Here is a 20,007-nt window from a genome sequence, read left to right on the forward strand (position 1 = left end):
CAATCGCAATTTTTTATGTGCTAATAAGCCCTTAAAAAACATTTTTGTAGACATCATTCCGCATCCAATGAGCTATCGTACATATTTTTAGGAGCTTTATGTCTATTTAACACGTTTTTGAACTTGTTGACTAGACTAAAGGTCGATACAGCGATGGCAACACTAGTTTCCGACGGATTGACGTTTGAGTCTGTTTGACAGTTGACGTTTGAGGTATAGTTTTACCAAAAAGAAAGGTCCGCCATCATTCTGTATGAGAGTACCGATCCGAACGGTTATTACTTGTTACTAGTTTATGTGTATTATCTATGATTACTTGGTCACGTGCGTCGTTGTAACGAATTTTTCGACCAATCTCGATCTATACGTTCGATCATTAGTGATTCTCTGTTAAATTGTTTGCAACAGTGAAAATAAACGTTTGTATTGAATGTCCAAGCTGTTATTTTGAGTTTTCGACGATGTGTTATCAACCTCATAGCCGTAACGAGTCAACCTACCAATCAATATAGCATATACCTAGTCAATATAACTAGTACTATTATACGTCTATGATAAGCATCGATCAATATTTTTTGTTTGAAGGGGTACTCCCTCGAAGTGGTCCTATTTTTAAATCGAAATGATAAATCACACTTGAAGTCTGTGTTTTTTTTTGTATTAGTCACTGGGTCATTCACAGAGCTTATCGACTAACTTTAGCGTTTCAAGGTCGCAGATAAGCGGTGCTGTGACCGATAAGCATACAATGTTGTAACTACAATAGATAAATGTGTAATTTTTAGAAAGCGTTGTGCGTTTTAGTACACTAATAAATTCTTCAATAGCGCTGCTCTGCTTTTTGAATTTGGTGTTCTTTTTGTTGTGATTTTAGGTTCTCTGATGAAAAGCCTCTTTCACACTTTGTAAATTGGAAATAAATAAGTGAAGCTCATTAGCAATATCATAGGACCAGTGCAAATTTATTATATGATTTAATATCGCAAATAATAATGTTATAATAATAGAAAGTATAAAAAAATAATTGAATTTGTTTAAAAGAAACAGAGTGAGCTAAGATAGCGTTTGTTTTTATATTCAAGTACCCGTCCGCTTAGCTGGGTATTTAAAATTAACATTATTAATTCTCCCCCCACAAAGATTCTTATCATTAACGACCCCGCAATTGGTGTAGGAAGTCCAACACTCATATAAATATTAGCTTATCCATCAAGTACATGTATTTTCTACATGGATACCAAGTTTCAAGTCAATCGGATGCATGGTTCAGTAGTTATAATGGAACATCCGTAAAAACCACTGTAGATTTATATATTAGTAATAAATAGATAAGGCAAACCGTGATTTGGATTATTTCTAGAAGATTTTTCTTTTTACACAAAATAGGTACTAGGCAATCATAGCTTGGGAGGAGCTTACCGGAACGTGTCTCCGGTCCGATCCTTGAAATAAAAGTAGCCATAGTGATCCATCACTAGAATGTCTCCTGTGTTGAAGTAGCAATCGCCTTCGATCCTCACGTTGCGGACCATCTTCTTTTCGGAAGCAGTCTTGTCAGCGTAGCCAGCGAACGTCAGAATGGCTTTCTTTGGATCAATTTTTCCTAACAGCAACCCTGGAATTGGAAACGTCTTTTAATTCCAACCTTTAATCAAATCAGTCAATTTTAAGCCTTTTTTATTGCTTAGATGGGCGGACGAGCTCACAGCCCACCTGGTGTTCAGTGGTTACTGAAGCCCATAGACATCTACAACGTAAATGCGCCCCCCATCTTGAGATATAAGTTCTAAGGTCTTAAGTATAGTTACAACGGCTGCCCCACCCTTCAAACCGAAACACATTACTGCTTTACGGCAGAAATAGGCAGAGTGGTATCTGCTCGCGCGGACTCACAAGACGTCCTACCACCAGTAATTACGCAAATTATAATTTTACGGATTTGATTTTTATTACACAATGTTATTCTTTCACCGTGGAAGTCAATCGTGAACATTTGTCAAGTACGTATTTCATTAGAAAAATTGGTACCCGCCTGCGGGATTCGAACACCGTTGCATCACTAGACACGAATGCACCGGACGTCTTATCCTTTAGGCCACGACGACTTCAGCCAACGATAAAAAGTGTGTATGTGTTCGAAGCATGCTTAAAACCGCACACTAAGAGATTGATAGGTTTGTGATGAAACAGAAAATACTATCTAGTACGGTATGGTAATAGTTCTCCTGTCATGACAATAATTCCCCTCAAATTATCATAACTATACGGAATTTTTAATCGACTTCAAAAAACGAGGAGGTTCTCAATTCGACAGTATGTTTTTTTTTGTTTGTTACCTCATAGCTTTTGACTAGGTGAATCGATTTTGATGATCATTTTTTTATTAGAAGCTGAAGTTCCCATTTCAATTTAATCCAGTTCTGATAATGGTATCCATGAGAAAACCATATGTCTTAAATTTGCATTAAGTACGTGCGCGACAAATAGATGAATAACTCAATAAAACGCCAAACGATTTCAATGATTATTGTTTTAGTGTATATTAATTTGTTTTGGAATATCTGTTTTTTTTCTATTTGAAGTCGGTTTTTGTTACAGTATGTCTATTTACAATTTTATTATTATATCTAGTAGGTAATTATATTTTTATTTTCATCTTACGTTTCTAAATGTAACTAGTACTACAATCTCAAAATATTTTATGAAATCAATTTCTTCACTGATCGCTAACTAGTTGCTCACAAAGATTTTATAGATGACTAGCCGTACTCGACCACTTCGCTGAGCATTTAAAATTAACAGTTATTGTCATTATTATTAGGGAGTCCAACACTCATATAAATATTAGCCTATCCATTAAGTACATGTATTTTCTACATGGATACCAAGTTTCAAGTCAATCGGATGCGTGGTTCATTAGCTATTATAACGGAACATCCGTAAGAACCACTGTAGATTTATATATTAGTACAGATATAATATAACATTACGTACCAGGTTCATGTGGTCCACAAGTTATACACCGTCCATTGTCATCTCTCAGTATTTCACCAGTTATTTCGTCACACCTAAAATCGTTATGTGTGCTGTTAATTTTAATTAACCAAATAAAATAAAATAAATAGTTTAAAAAAACTAACAAAATACGCTTTTATAAAAAATCTAACTAAAAAATAAAAAATAATTTTTAATAAATTTGAATTAAAAATAGTTTAAGAAAAAAGTTATTTTATTGTAAAAAAGCGTGGGGTGTTTTTCAGTATATTACCAAACCCTTCTACTCATATCTGTTTAGAAAATATTTATAACTGATACCATGCACCACACGCTTTTTTACAATAAAATATTTTTTTTCTTACACTATTTTTAATTCAAATTTATTAAAATTTATTTTCTATTTTTTAGTTGGATTTTCTATATAAGTGTGTTTTGTTAGTTTTTTTAAACTATTATTAATTTTAGTTGAATTTAAATTTTTTCAATATTTTTTTTTAAAATTTAATTGTCATCGGTCCTTAGCACGTATACCAAACTTCGAGTTAGTCCGACGTTTTGAAGGGGGTCAAAATCATGTTCAAAGATTCCGTTACATACTAACATACATACGTCTGTAGCTAATAAAAGCGTATTAAAAAAATTAAATTGTAGACAACAACAAAAAACTTACCTAACTAGCGTTAAGGGGTATATTGAAGAGACCAGTCTACTCAAAAAACCGATCGCGCCGACTTTATTATCCAAATTAACTGAAAATATCAGAAATAAGTTTTAAATGTCACTAGGGCAGCATTTTTACTGGTGGTAGGACGTCTTGTGAGTCCGCACGGGTGGGTAACACCAACCTGCCTGTTTCTACCGTAAAGAAGTAATGCGTTTCGGTTTGAAGGGCGGGGCAGCCGTTGTACTATTAAACTGAAACCTTAGAGAGCTAGTCCACCCATCTTAGCCCTAAAAAAAATGTGTTTACCCAAACATATTTTTTTACTACCCAGTAGAAAACCAATTACTCACTGAGATTGCTGTTTCCTTCTGTGGCTCCGTAGAATTCTAAAACTCTGCCTACGCCGAAACGGTCAACGAACTCTTGCCAGATCTGCGGCCTTAGTCCGTTGCCGAAGATAACCTTAACTTTATGCGCCTTATCGCTAGGACCAGCGGGGACAGAGAGCAAATAACGGCATATTTCACCAATGTACTGTGCCGCCTAAAACAAAAAAAACTGTTTTTATAAAATAGTTTCATAAAATCAAACATACAGCACAGATAAAATTAATTTATAATAAGATAGATATTGGACAGTCAAGACTATTACAAAAGAAAAGAGAATCGGTTGGCAAATAAATGAGAAAATGGTAGTAAAGTTATTATTGGTCATTTAAAAACATATATTATTCCTATATTTTTTAAATAGTCCTAATATAAAGCTAATCGATAGCTGCCAAATAAAAAAACAAATTGTTTGACAGAGGAGAAAATAGTTTTTGAGTTATCCTTAATACTTGATATACCAATTTGCTTGATTTCGACTACATTGTTCCACATAAGACTTCGTTTTATTTTGTTGAAGCCGGTTTTTTTTTTTGTTAAAATTTTGAATTATATCAATTACATTTCTTGCTCATCTTCTTCTTGCCTTTCTTCCACTATGTCGGCTCGACGCTGCGTGTCTTCTTTTTCCATTCAGGCCTCTCATTTGTCATCTCTGCACTCACACCCTTCTCTTGCATATCTTCTTTCACACAGTCGATCTAGTTATTTTAATGAAAATTCCTTCCAAACAAAAACAAAATAAATATTACTCCAACTTACAGTGCATCCATGTTTCGCTGCATCACTCCAATAGTTGGAGGCTGAGAATTTCCGTCTCAGCACCACGGTGCAGCCTTGGGTTATTGCTTGCCCAGCCCCTAGGACCCCACCAGCCGTGTGGTGCAACGGTAGTGGATCGTAAACCACGTCCGCCGGAGAAAGTCGAACCGATGTAAATACTCCTAGAGGGATTAGGAGAAATCTGAAAGGAGATTGATGGATTATTGTACAACGGCCATCTGATTTATAATTAATGAAATCAAATGAATTCCAAATAAGAATCATCGCCAGCGTTTGAAGATCTTTTCGTACCAGGGAATTTTACTAAGCAGATATAGTGCACAAGATAAATGCCTTTTATTTAATGCCTTGTCTAGTGGTGCGTGGTGCAACAAGACTTTGATTCTCTTCCCTGGTATGACGTTCAAGTCTCAAATTCCATGAAAGCTTTAATTGGAGGAACTGCGACAATATTTTGAGTGGACAATCATTAGGTATACCTGATATTTGTTATAATGGCCGCTTTAGGAAACCCAGTCGTTCCGCTAGTGTAAATATACAATAAGGTGTCTCTTGGATTTGTTGGCACTATAGGAAAAGTTTCAGAGGACATTTCCTCTAGCTCAGCGGCTAATGGCACTGTATCTTGTAAGACTGTACTGCCGTCTCTCTCTGGCGAATTGAATTGAAAGAGAGGCATGTCATGGATTTCGCTCTGAATTTCTTTTATAGCTGAAACAAAGAAGTTATTAATTGAATATATAAATAATTCAACAAGTTTCGGTTAAACCAAAGTCTGCGTCTGTTTTTAAATGCGAATAAATTAACATAAGTTGGAGTAGAATATATTTTCGCGCCAACATGAAATGCCTTTTTGCCTCAAATAAAACGTTTATATTTTATGGCGTTTTGCGGCCACAGCTCACATTAAATATTGCTAAAACACACCCAACTGCGTTTGGTCACCCTCGCTCATCAACTTTGCCATTGGTACTATCGAGGTCTTACAGTTTAGGACTATTTACAAATTTCGCTGGAAGAATAGAATTTCACTTTAATATTAAGTCACTTTTCGTCACTTTTGTTTTAATTACGCCAGCAATGCATTTTAAACAGTAGACGATAAACGTCATTGGAATAAAATAAAAAAATTTAATGTCACCTTCAAAGGCTTACAGTGACTGGTACAGAATTTTTGTTTTTATAAATACAATTAAATACAAACAATTTAAACTCGAAATTAAAATAAATGGCTACTTAAATTCACGGGTTAGATGACTTTAGGCAGATACCATAGTTTTTGGATTATCGACTTCGAAATTTTAATTGTATTGTTGTTAAATTTGAATTGTATTATTACTGGTGGTGGGACCTCTTATGAGTCCGCACGGGTAGGTACCACCGCCCTGCTTATTTCTGCCGTTTCTTATATATATATAAGTATATTGTAACAGCTGTTGTATCTTCCGAACTGGAATGTACGTCTGCTTTACGGGAGGCAAATGCGAAATAGCTGATTCTGACCCTTATTTCTTGGGGAGGAACCGAGCCTCATACAAAGTCCCCGCGGCTAGGGAGCGTGTGAGGTATGTGAGATTGGACAATCCGATAATGGACGATGTTGGGAGCGGACCGCAGGTTCAAGGATGGTATTGAAGGCCCTGCCCGCTCTCACTATACGCCCTTTTTTGTTTTTGTTTTTTTTTTCGGGTAGGGTGCCGAACCTCATTCGAGATCCCCACGCAAAAGGGGCGCGCGGGGTATATGAGACAACGATCTGCATGGTGTTGTGAGCTGACCGCGGGCCCAGGGATTTTAGGGCTCACTATATTATGCCCTGCCAAATGTAAATCAAGTTGTTTTTTTGTCTATATAAGTGCGTTGTAATTTAATCAGGTTTTTATTATGATTGAGGGATTACTGGTGGCCCGAAGGCCTTTCCAGTTTCACTAGGACAGGTGGGCGAGCAAAGGCTCAGCCAGGAAGGGTGAGATTTGCTAACAGGTACCCGAATTCCTCCGCCTTCGGAGACCTAACAACTCAAGAGCAGCTGCTACGCGAATGAATCTACTACCGGATTGGAATCGCGACCCGGTAAGAAGATCACGATTTGGGAAGTAGTCAGCGGCGGCAACAATAAGGCGATTATTAAATTTAATCAGGTGCAAATTAACCAACCGTAGTCACAGGTCGCAGACATAATTGCTTTTACGGTTTTCGTCAAATCATCATATTCATTTTTCATTATTTTTTTATTTCATGTTTCGAATTCTGTATGGTTTTAAAGTAGTCGTGGCCTACGGAATAAGACGGCCGGTGCATTCGTATTTAGCGATGCGACTGTGCCGATGTTTGAATCCCAAAAGTAGTTACCAATTTCGGCTGACGAAATACGTACTTAACAAAAGTTCACGAATTACTTCCACGGTGAAGGAATAACACCGTGTAATAAAAATCAAGCCTCAAAAATTATAATTTGCGTTATTACTAGTGTTAAGGCAAGTTTTGAAGGATGAGGGTAAAAGAGAGCCGATGTACTTAAAAACTGATACTTAAAACTCATGTCTCAAAGTAGGTGACAACAATTACATTGTTGATGATAATGGGCCCTGGTGACCACTTAAAGTCAGGTCTACTCCTCTCTTTAACAATAATAATAAAATAGTAACTATAGAATATTGGAGTTCTAAAGTCAGTCCACAACCTGCGGTAAGTGGGCATCTTGTCCGCTCCCGACAGTAATAACAAAAGATCTAGAGGGTTCATAAATATTAAAAAGATTAAAAAAGCATTATTTGACTGTGAAGTTTACAAAATCTTTTACAGAAAAAAAATACACAAGAACAGTACTAAGTACTAGGTCATCATAAACATTAAGAACTTACCGTCCGCCATTTCATCGCCAAATACGACAGCTTTGCATCCAACTATTCTCAAACAGTGAATCAATTGTTGACCTCTTAGATTTGTATTCACTAATGCAGTCGTGACCTTCATTTTAGCTAAACCTAGCCACACAAAGATGTATTCTGGTTGTGTCTCCATGAATAGAGCTATTACCTCACCGCTTTTGAAGCCTTGACGTTTGAAGTACCAGGCTATGCGGTTACTAAAGTCTTCTCCCTAAAAAAATTAAAAATAAATACAGCTCACGCCCAAGTTTGGGAACTATCCTTTATACATGAAGATCAATAAACTAGCAACCTTTTCCTTAATTGCTATAGCTAAACAGGCGATTTCGAGGCCCATCTAAGTGGATACCGAAGTTCATAAATATCACAACGTGAATGCCTTCAGCGACCTCAAAATATCACGTCAACATCTCAAACCTCAATTTTCCGTGCGTGACCACATGTGATCTAATGAACTCTAAAAGAGTCTTCTCGATTAGGAAATTTATTACCAGGTGGGCCGAATGTTGGCTTGCCTTCGAGGATTTTTAAAATAATAGTTTAAATCCTATGACTCTGTAGAATCTTATGTATCTAAATAGAATTTTAGGCATGATGAATACCGATTAGGCCTTGAATACCGATAATACCTTTTCTAATCAACGCTATCCTTAGTTATCTACGTTCCTACATTAGATAATAATATGACATACAACCGATGTAAAAATTTGGCTCAAAATTGAAACATACTTTTTTAGTTTTGAGATCGCAAAGACTTACGGAGGTTTTGTTAGATTTGTCAACGATGTATGATTGATTTATAAAACCCCTTGTTTAGGATGTTAAAAGATTACATCTTGCGGCGAATATTTACCTGACGAAAGGTGAGAGCCCTGTCCCCCATGATAAAAGCCTTCTTTTCCGGATACAGCTTCGCTATTTCCGCCCACCTTGACACCACTGACTGGCCTTGTTTTTCCCAACGCCATATCCTGAACATTGTCGCTAACAGTACCCTTAGACCTCTGAAAGAATACATACCTACCGTAAGTTTATTTAAAACTAGCGACCCGCCCTCGCTTCGCTTCGGAAACTGTAATTTATTATTGATTTCTCCACTATTTAATGGATGTTATTATGCATATAAACCTTCCTCTTCAATCACTCTATCTATTAAAAAAACCGCATCAAAATCCGTTGCTTAGTTTTAAAGATTTAAGCATACATAGGGATATAGGGACAGAGAAAGCGACTTTGTTTTATACTATGTAGTGATGAGAAAGCAGAAACACAAAGTTGAAGTTTAAGTGTATTCTTTTTACGGTTTTGTTTTTAAAAAAGCAAATGAAATCTTTGAATTTGATTATAGCACTTGGATTAATCACGTTGATTTTTCTTCAGTCCCTCACACTTCAAACCGAAACGCATTACCGCTTATAAGATGTCTAACTACCAGTTGGAACGAAGTTCCTTATCGCGCGTTGTGAAAGGGGGCTAGACGGAAAAAATTTTTACGAAAAGTTGTCACGATACTTTTTAGATCCGTCATTCTGACCAATCAACGTGTAGGCGCTTATCGCGTGACATTGCTCGTATCCGATTGGTCCGCGTAATGAGTACAGTTTCTCGAGATAGCGTTTCAACAATAGTAATTTAGTTCATAGTATTGTTTTTTTCTTCTTCATAATGTCGTAATTTATTATTAAAACTTAAAAAAAAATTACAATTCCTTCACTAATTAATCGAAAGGAACTTCGTTCCATCCGGGTGTCCCTTGACACCTCTGAAGTTTTTTATTATTTATGAAATGGTGAATACCATTAATGTTAAGGCAGGGAACATTTTCTCGAAGCAAATCGAAGCTAAGCAAATCGCATCGGAAAACGTAGCGTTAGCCTTCCACGTCGGAGACCAACGACCTGCTAGAGGTCGCGGGAACCTGCTCGGATGTGGGCTGTATAGGACCGGTCATTGTGACGTAGCTTGGGAGAAGTCTAAGTCCAGCAGTAGACGTCTGTGGGCTGATGATGATGATGAATCACCGGGACCATCACGGCCGAACAAAATAAAACCGAATAAGTCTTTAATATTAAATTTCCTCAAATACCAGGCAATCATAAATTCACAAGAAGTAACCACTCAATGTATGTCGGCTGGAGCCAATCATTCAATAAATAATACAATCATACTTAGGGGAAATCGCGTTATATTATTTACTGCTATAATAAGGCATGTACATCAAACAATGGGAATTTGTCACATTATTAAATCATTTGCGTAATTATGCACGTCTTTTTACAGTTTCATACTAAATCAAGATTCAAGGCAGAATAGTAATTAGTTATAATAATAATTGTAACATCTAATATTTAGACTTGCAGCCTAGTGTGTTGGTATTTTCTATCCAATATATGTACTGTGTACATATTATTATATTTTTATGCCTAATTAATTTGTTAAATTATTATATAATGTGTAAATAGGTATATGATTTTATATGTATGAGGATATTTATACAAATTCGTAATTTATATATTTTGATTATGATATTTTATTATAATATGTTGCATGTATATGTATGAATATATTATACTGTGTGTGTTTGTATACATATGAACACATATATTATTATTATTTTTCTCTTTTTCTCAAAAAGGAATGCGCCTACCGCAAAACTCTTTACAATACCCTTGGTTAGATGGTAGAATATATCTTGCCTAAAATAAAATAATAATTGCAGATATCCGAAGCTTACTACTACTATAAGAATTTATTCCACACTAGTGGTCTCCCAGTAGTCGATATTCGACTATAATTATTTGAAATTATAAGTTTGAACATTAAAATTGGTTCTATTGTCAAAGACTATTTATTATACTTCTTTAAACACAGATTTCGCAAAGACTACTCTATAGACAAACATTATTAATTTATTCCCAATTTGACCACATACTTTAAATAATAACAAAAGTTTTACAATAAGCTAAGAGTTTAAATATACATGTGTTGTGTCAACTACCTACTGGTGGTTGTCCTACTGGTGGTAGGACCACTTGTGAGTCCGCATGGGTAGGTACCACCGCCCCGCCTATTTCTGCCGTGAAGCAGTAATGCGTTTCGGTTTGAAGGGTGGGGCAGCCGTTTTAACTATACTGAGATCTTAGAACTTATATCTCAAGGTGCGTGGCGCATTTACATTGTAGATGTCTATAGGTTCCAGTAACCACTTAACACCAGGTGGGCTGTGAGCTCGTCCACACATCTAGGCAATAAAAAAAAAAAAAGTGATTCTAATGAGTGTTTCTTTTTATTGATTCAATGTGTTTATTATGCACAATTAGAAAACTATTACCATCTGCACTCCTTCTCTATATTCTCTATAAGTGTGGAAAATTTCATACTCCTCCGTCCGTGCAATTTTCGTAAAAAGGGGTACAAAGTTTTTGCTTCACGTATTAATACATAGATACTGCGTTAAAATAACAAAGAGAACATATCCCCCGGTACTCAGAGCACCTATTACGGTGCCATTAGGTACCAGGCGCTCATCAGAGACCAAGGTCCAACCAGCAATTGCCGGCGACACCTTGCCTCCTACAATAGATCTATCAACTGTATCCGGCGTTCAGACTGTCGTTAATGCGGCATGGAATATTACAGTTAGGAATAATGGACCTACATTGAATTTAGACAGGATATATAGACTACAATTTATTGACAATGTACGTCCGTACGCATTTCAAGCGATCATCATAATTTATTTTTGTATAAAATATGTATATCTTTTTTGTTTGGATGAGCATAGAAGTCACACAGTTACAGCCAAAGTTATAAGAGAAATTACCTAAATTATAAAAAAATAGGTTTCATTTTTATAAAAAAGTTTGAATTTTTTTTTTATTGCCTTTGTAGGCAGACGGGCATACGGCCCACCTGATGGTGAGTGGTTACCGTCGCCCATGGACTTCAGCAATGCCAGGGGCAGAGCCAGGCCGCTGCCTACCTCAAACGTGTATCTATGTGTGTGTATAATAATATGTATATTTCTATCGATAGGTACACCGTGTGTAATTTGTTTCCAATTGATTCTTGTCCAACTGATGGTTGTCTGGAAGAGAAAGCTCTATACTGCTTCGTGGCAGAAATAGGCAGGGTGATGGTACCTACCCGCGCGAGCTCACAAGACGTCTAACCACCGACGTTTCTTTTTGTTATTATTCATTGCAGTATGGTATTCACAGGGACGTCTTTAACTAGGATGGGGCCCTTGGGCACACAAGAATTTGAGGCCCTTTTGGAAAGTAAAAAAAGCGAATTATAATAACATTTTTTTACTGAGTACGAGACCATTTAGTATAGGTAATCAAATACAGTATGATATAATATGTCATTAATGATATTAGAATGCTGCTGGTTTTTGGTTACGATTTCGATAACGGTTTCTTTCGGGATTTCTGTTGAAAAAATCTTCTATTATAGGTATAGTATATGCCTTGTAAATACCTTCTGATTACTGATTTGTGAAAAAAGTGTAATATGCCCGACAAAAATGTTTTGAGAATAAACGTGTGAGAGAAATTGTCGGTCTTTCGGGGCCCCCTGTGCCCTTATGGTAAAGACGGTATTGGGTATTCAGGTCATACTAAAAATTGAAGAAATTATTTGTTAAACAAACAGTTGATATTGGTAGAAGGAGTACAGTATATACATACGTAATATATATAATTTTATTTAATTGAAATTAATTCCCATTAAAGCGAACGAATTTTTGAAGACACTTAAAACTCAAAATTAACAAAAAAAAAAATTAAAAAAGATATGAATTTATTTCTCACAATTTCCTATAATCGTGGGACGACTTTTTTGAATATAGTTGACGACCGTGATCTTTTGAACAAAAACTAAGTAATTAATTTTGTTTCACATTAAAATTGATTTAATTTTGCAAACGAATATTTAAATTAATTTCAAAATACACACACACACACACACACACACACACATTCGTTCTGTTTCATATTATTAATAGATAGATATAGTAGGTAAAGTAATGAAGACAGTCCGTCGATACCAGGATAACAAAGGTCAGAAGAGGTGTCAAGTGTCTGAGACACGAACCACTCATTCATTGCGGCCCTAGTACAAATACCGCCGCGGTGCCGAAGTCCGCTATTCAACGGACATTGTTTGTAAACCATCGGACATTCATCCGACACGTAAATGAAAAATAATATCTTTAAAGTAGTCTTGTTTTAAAACAACGGCTCGTATCCGCTGTCCGCTATAAAAATATTTTTTTACAGATTATCACAACTCTATAAAAAAAAAATTCATTATTAAAATTTGTCCTAACGTTTTTACTAGGTTTTTCCGGTTAATTATTCACAAAAACGAAAATAAAATACCTTTTTTTGGTATAAACTTTGCTTTTGTGATAGTTATAGTAATAATACTCATTTTTCAATTGTTTTTATTAATTTTAATACTTTCAAAAAAACCGCGCTATGAGAGTGGGGGCTTACGTTTACACAGTGCCACTGGATGGCACTCGAGTCATAAACAAAGATCAGGTATTTTGTACAAGCCCAGAGAAACTTAAAATGTCACGGAAGTGTAAATACGATGCTGATGCATTTTGTTTTTTTTATTTTTATTGCCTAGGTATGTGCACGAGCTCACAGCCCACCTGTTGTTAAGTGGTTACTGGAACCCATAGACATCTACAACGTAAATGCGCCACACACCTTGAGATATAAGTTCTAAGGTATCTGTATAATTACGACGGCTGCCCCACCCTTCAAACCGAAACGCATTACTGCTTCACGGCAGAAATAGGTGGTGGTACCTACCCGTGCGGACTCACAAGAGGTCCTACCACTAGTAATAAATTAATTAATAAATGTTTCATATGTGGTCAATTTATTAAAGTTCAAAAGCAAACTGTTTCATGCCATGTATTTTTTTTCGTCTAATTAAGATCTAAAATGTCGAAATTTTATGCTTTGCAAACAAAATCAAATTTGGTGTTGCCCCGTGTTATTTTTGCTAGTACAACAACAGATTCATAGTTTTATTTATTTATTGATTCACACCCGTAACAATTAATTTCAATCGCTAATCGACAACAGAATTCGGAAGGCACTTGAAACACGCTAATTGTAACTTTATTTGTGTATATTATTACATCAATTTTGCCATAAATCTATCTGGCTTTTTCTTTCTTCAAACAGACCAAAGCTTGAAGCTGTAATGTGTAAAACACCGCAAAATTGTTTCGCATGTGAAATATTCAGAATCGTGTTACCTACCCGGGCGGGCTGATACACAACTAAAATAAAAAATTGCGACCATCATTTTATTACAAGATGCGACTAAATCGTATCGAAAAATAAACCATGCAAACAATTTGAGCAACTCCTGAACAATCTCAACACTCGATGTGATTATTATAATCTAATTAGGGCAACATAAAAACAAATAACTAAATAGGATTCAAATTATAATTTGCGTAATTACTGGTGGTAGGACCTCTTGTGAGTCCGCACGGGTAGGTAGCACCGCCCAGCCTTTTTCTGCCTTGAAGCCGTAATGTGTTTCAGTTTGAAGTTTGGGACAGCCGTCGTAACTATACTTGAGACCTCAGAACTTGTATCTCAAGGCTCGACAGTCGTCCACCCAGCTAAGAAATAAATAAATAAAAAAAAGAATACTCACAGAAAATCCCTCTTGTGCGTCTTCTTCCAAAGGTAAATCCATTGGTATCTATCACCGGTCAATAGATAAGCTCCCAGCGTCGCAACAGCGCTCATCATGGTCGGAGAGCCGCGTAGAAGCCATCCCAGTCCAGCTGTTGTCAGCGCTATGGACGTGAGGATAATCCCCTTACACCGCTCGGCCTCTTCAAATCGAACCCCTCTCTTCTCTGACATCCTGGTACTTGAGATTCTATTTGATCTGGTGCATATCTTTTACACCCGAATTCTAAAAGTGCGAAGTTAAGTTTTTATAAGCAGCTTTTTTTTTTGACAAGTATGTTTTAGGACCCTACCGCACTAAACGACTCCCCTGCACTCTTACACGTCCGATCTCCGTCCAGGGTCAGAACCCGGTCAGAGTAGGGGGGTCCCGCGAGCAACATTACCACCAGACATGCGGCGCCACCCCGAGGACGCCCGACCGACGGGTCGGCGAGGCAATAGTCGACGACCAACGACGCCAGTCTCCGCGGTACGGCGGCCCTACCAGGCCGTCCGGGCGATACCGCTGGTGTTCCGGGATACCTCGCTGGGCCAGAACCAGCCTGCCGGGTCGGAACGCGATACACCGCCGAACGGGAACTTACATAGCTAACCTAAGCTTTGTGAATTTACTGACTTCGACTTGACAACAACGACGGCAGCCGTAGCTGAATTAAAAAAACCAGAGATTAAGCCGCAAAAATAGTTATAATAATATCTGCGAATCATCAAAATCGAAGAAAATATTTTAATGTTTTATAACTTAAAAAAAACCTATTTTTATTATTAAGCAGTGTTCCAAACCAATCCGCTGGTGTTTGAATTTTTACCACGGCAACACGGGTCGCGATTTGACGGTGCTTTCGCGATTTGACATCTGTCTCTTTGTGTTGTTTCTCGAACAGGACGATACCCGCATATGTGACGGTCTACGGTAACGGTTTGCATTATCACTAATCCTTATCCATTTCGTCCCTAAACCCTTCTCCATAAGTGATACGGCGTGAGACGACGAGGTCGTCGGTTCCGGTGAGTGATCAGATGATATTTTGTTAAAATAGTACATACGGCGCCGCGGATCGCGGCACATGTTCGACGGGCACTTCGTGTTGATTTACGGAGCCCTAGGCTGCCACGAGGGCGCTGGGTTCGGATCGAACAAACAGAACATTCGTAAAGTTTAACCCAATTTTCAATTATGCTATAGCTTAGATCAGTACAATTAATTTCGTTGTTTCCGATCTGGGGGTAGACTCTGCGGAGCACTGCTCTTGCTAGGGCCAGTGTTAGCAACGTCCTCAGGTTAGAGATCCGTGAGTTTACTTACTCGCTCCGTGAATCTAACATGACCCCTCGAGGTTACTAAAATAGGTAGGGAAAAAAATCGGTTGTCTGTAAAATCGTTTACTGACTATAGTTGAACGTGACAACGTCATAAGAAAATACTGATGGAATGGTTTCTTTTTTCAATTATCACAATTATCGTTGCTATAAACAATTGATACCACATTCACTTTTCACTCAACTTCATACTTGACTAAAACATGTAAATGAATTATTGTATAGCAGCTGTCCACGAGGATGCATCGCTAACTCAAGTAGGAGAGAGACAGATGTCGAACGCGGAGGCCGATTGTGCCTCTTTGTCGCTCGTTGCGCGCTCTCGCTTGCACTTCAAGCCTTGGAAAAATGGAACGCCTCAGAGCGAGGTAACGCCGCATGAACCATGTTTTTTCGTGCGTGCAGCCGGCTCCACCGAATTATAAGACGTTGTCACGTCAAAAAATGAAAAAAAATAATCGTAATTACTAGGCCGTGTTAATATTCTCATTTCTACGAAGACAAAGTCCGACATCGGTATTTGTCGACATAGTAATAAATTCTGATAAAGTGACAGATAAATTTGTAAGCCTTACTACTTGATAATGTCTAGAGTAGCTTCGTGGTCAAGCGTTATCTCAATCAATGCGAGGATATAATATATTAACATTGTTATTATCACGACAGTTGCTTTTTTATTGCCTTTGACTAGCAGACGGTGCTGTTAGGGCGAATTGCAAACCTATAAAGGTAGATTCATCCTTTTTTTTTTTTTTTTTTTTTTCGGGTAGAGGGCCGAACCTCCTACGAGGTCCCCGCGCAAAAGGGGCGCGCGGGGTATGTGAGACTCAACGATCTGCATGGTGTTGTGAGCAGACCGCGGGCCCAAGGATTTTAGGACCCACCCACTAAACGACTCCCCTGCACTCTTACACCCGACGCCCGATCCCCTCCGAGGTCAGAACCCGGATGAGGTAGGGGGGCTACCGCGGTCAACACTACAACCAGACGGCGCGGCTCACTCCAAGGACGCCCAGCCGACGGAGCCTTCGAGGCGAATCGAAGGCTCTGAAACGTCGGCCGTCTCGGTACGGCAGCCCGTCGGGCCGCCCAGACGGTGCCGCTGGTGTCCCGGAATACCCCGCTGGACCAGAACCAGCCTGCCGGGTCGGGACGCGATACACCGTCGACCGGTCGCTCTATTCACTCCACGGCAGCGCGCTAGAGTGCTGGTAGCGCGCCGCGCGGCCTCACCCAGGTAGATTCATCCTACTTAATCCTTTTTTTTTCCGGGCCGGGGGCTTAACCTCCTACGAGGTACCCGCGCGTAAGGGGCGCGCGGTGTATGTGGGACTCAACAATCTGCAGGTGTGGAGAGCAGACCGCGGGCTCAAGGAATTTGAGGGCCCACCCACTAAACGACTCCCCTGCACTCTTACACCCGACGTCCGATCCCCTCCGAGGCCAGAACCCGGATGAGGTAGGGGGGTTACCACGGTCAACACTACAACCAGACAGCGCGGCTCACCCCAAGGACGCCCAGCCGACGGAGTCTTCGAGGCGATCCTTCCTAATCCTGCCACGATACAGTTATGATACCGATACCGTTTGGAAAGGTAGGACAACCATTACATAACAGATGAGAGTTTAACCTCATCTATCAAAGATACTTATCGTGTAGTTTCGCAAATGGCCGGGATCTCCAAATAACCAAATTATTCTTTAGACAGCCAATGAAAGATCTTTTTGTTTAGTACAAACATATTTTATGTGACTAATTAAAAATTATATCCTCAACGGTTACAGAGATATCAAATACATAAGAACCAATGTCTTGAATTGAACTAAACAAGTTCCAATTGAAATCTTAGATGTTCGACTCCATGCCTCCGATGTCCGAAAATAATTCCGTATACTTTCAGACATCCTTCACTGATAATAAAATTAAGTTATATTAAAAGAAAGCAGAAGACAAGTAAGTTACTTTATACTGTTGGTAGAAACTCTTGTGAGTTCGCGCGGGTAGGTACAACCACCCTGCTTATTTCTGCCGTGAAGCAGTAATGCGTTTCGGTTTGAAGAGTCAGGCAGCCGTTGTAACTATACTGAGACCTTTGAACTTATATCTCAAGGCAGGTGGCGCATTTACGTTGTAGGTGTCTATGGGCTCCAGTAACCACTTAACATTAGGTGGGCTGTGAGCTCGTCCACCCATCAAAGCAATAAAAAGAACTAAATAAAAAGTCAATTATTTTTATATGTTTCTTCAAACAGCAAATGGTTGAACCGCTTTATGTGTCAACTTTATAGTTTAAATGGATCGAAATGGGGCTTAAATGGATCGCTGCGGAGCGTCCTTAGAGTATTTTAAATGACACATCCTGACAACGACCTTTCATCCGAACCGGATTCGGTTAAGCGGTTGCCAGGCGATTTGGCCATCAGTACCGCCATTTTACCTAAAAAAATATTATTGTCCACTTCTGAAGTTAACAAAATCTTAGTAAACTTAATAATATTCTCTGGTACATTTCGGATTTGGATTTGATATTGGGGTCATATGACCCCAATGGGGGGTTTACCCTATCTAGTTTGTTATTGTCATCAGTAGACAGAAGACCTCGCGGTTCAACCAGTATTAAGGGATTACCAGAGTTCGTAGACAGCACAGTAGGCAGCGGCTTGGCTCTCTCCCTAGCATTGTTGAAGTCCATGGGCAACGGTAACAACTCATCATCAGGTGGGCCGTATGCTCGTCTGCATACAATGGCAATAAAAAAAACCAGTTCAAACGTGGATAGGCACTTTAAGACATGGAATCGAAATTCCAACCCTAACAAGCCTAACTAGCTTGAACCGATCCTTGAAACCGGTACGCATGATTGATTCAGCAAAAATAGGCCGAAATCATTATACGATAGATGATTTATAATTAGCATTAACGTCTACACTAAATTCTTTCTGTGGGTGTTCTTTGATTTTACAATCAGAAATAAAAATAATGTTCGACCCTAATGGAACTCAGGGATTCGCCCAAACTATTCCAGATTTAACTCGATGATTAACTTAGAATCAGCCAGTGCGAAAGCAGTTATATTTCTCGATTTAAAATTCATAGCCTATTATGTAAACAGCTAAAATGCACTAGTGTCTCCTCTTAAATTTTATTTATTATTCTTATGCAGCCGTGAAATCTTATGTCTTGCAGTGGAGATATAGTTTTTTCTACGACAATTTGGTTTAAGACGATACAAAGTTGATTGCTGAGAGATAAATAAAGCAAAAGGCTGACTTACCTCTAGACAAATAAACAATGTGCTAGTTTTAACGTTACGATAGCTATTTTTGAATAGCTATTAACGACACGTTGTATCCGTTACAAATACGATAGTGAACTGAGTTGTTTGGCCCGCCGCCTGACCGTGGCACGACATACGGACGGGTGTAGCAGCTCTTACACTAATGAATTGATAGATATTGTGTCTAGGGACGTTCGTAAAATAACAGATATTAAAACGTAACTGGTATTTTTTTTAAACTTGTCTATTTTAATTTATCAAAATTCAAATATGTACTTAATTGTTTTTTTTTTTGTTCGTTTGGCGTTGTGTGTGATGTTAACAAAGGTGTAAATTTATTTTTACGCTCGAGTTCTTCAGAAAATAAATAAATGTTAGGTTGTAGTTTATACTTTATTAAATTGAATTAATTAATTTTCCACCTTTTTACTTAACATAATATTCACAGAAAATATATAAGAAGTTGAATAGAAGTACAACCCATTAATTGCATAGATATTTTAAAAAATACCTGAAAATGACTGCTATCACAAATATAATTAAAATCTGAGTGATTCCAGAGTCCATATAGTTTGAATACCACTGGTTATGTGACATGAGGAACTAATACGGGTGATTAAAAATAATGGTTTTAATTTTATTATCATATTCAATAGTTGCTTCGTCAAACGGTTTTATTATTCTCATAATATTAAACCTCCGTAAATAAATCTCATTACATCAATTACAGCTCGCATCAATTCTAATTGCACCAAATACACACTTTCTGTTAGAAATTTTCTACAGGCGCCGGTGGGAATCGTCAAAAGACCATAACTGCGCCGCTGTCTTCTCGAATATTCTCGAATAAATATCTCTATCTCGAAGATCTAGTATCACGAAAAACTGATACTAGATAATCTTGAGTACTAGATATTAAACTAGTTTCAACAGTCACTATACCAACACTTC

General features: G+C 38.0%; 1 protein-coding gene across 2 annotated transcripts in view; it reads right to left on the reverse strand.

The window, feature by feature from the left end:
• LOC101737024 (long-chain fatty acid transport protein 4) overlaps window positions 1-19,221 on the reverse strand; it is a 33,060-nt gene extending 13,839 nt beyond the window's left edge. The window contains exons 1-10 of one of the 2 annotated variants that reach the window (XM_038018183.2): window positions 19,054-19,221; window positions 14,415-14,681; window positions 8,575-8,725; window positions 7,695-7,932; window positions 5,310-5,541; window positions 4,810-5,011; window positions 4,012-4,204; window positions 3,668-3,746; window positions 2,995-3,068; window positions 1,420-1,615 (exon numbers count right to left, since the gene is read on the reverse strand). In XM_038018183.2, the coding sequence (XP_037874111.1) occupies window positions 1,420-1,615; window positions 2,995-3,068; window positions 3,668-3,746; window positions 4,012-4,204; window positions 4,810-5,011; window positions 5,310-5,541; window positions 7,695-7,932; window positions 8,575-8,725; window positions 14,415-14,629 (1,580 nt within the window). In that variant the 5' untranslated portion in view covers window positions 14,630-14,681; window positions 19,054-19,221. The remainder of the gene's footprint in view (window positions 1-1,419; window positions 1,616-2,994; window positions 3,069-3,667; window positions 3,747-4,011; window positions 4,205-4,809; window positions 5,012-5,309; window positions 5,542-7,694; window positions 7,933-8,574; window positions 8,726-14,414; window positions 14,682-19,053) is intronic. The other variant, XM_062674239.1, reaches the window with a different exon arrangement.
• Window positions 19,222-20,007: the final 786 nt, after the last annotated feature.

The sequence above is a fragment of the Bombyx mori genome, chromosome 20 (assembly GCF_030269925.1).
Source record: "Bombyx mori chromosome 20, ASM3026992v2".
Classification (NCBI taxonomy): Eukaryota; Metazoa; Arthropoda; class Insecta; order Lepidoptera; family Bombycidae; genus Bombyx; species Bombyx mori.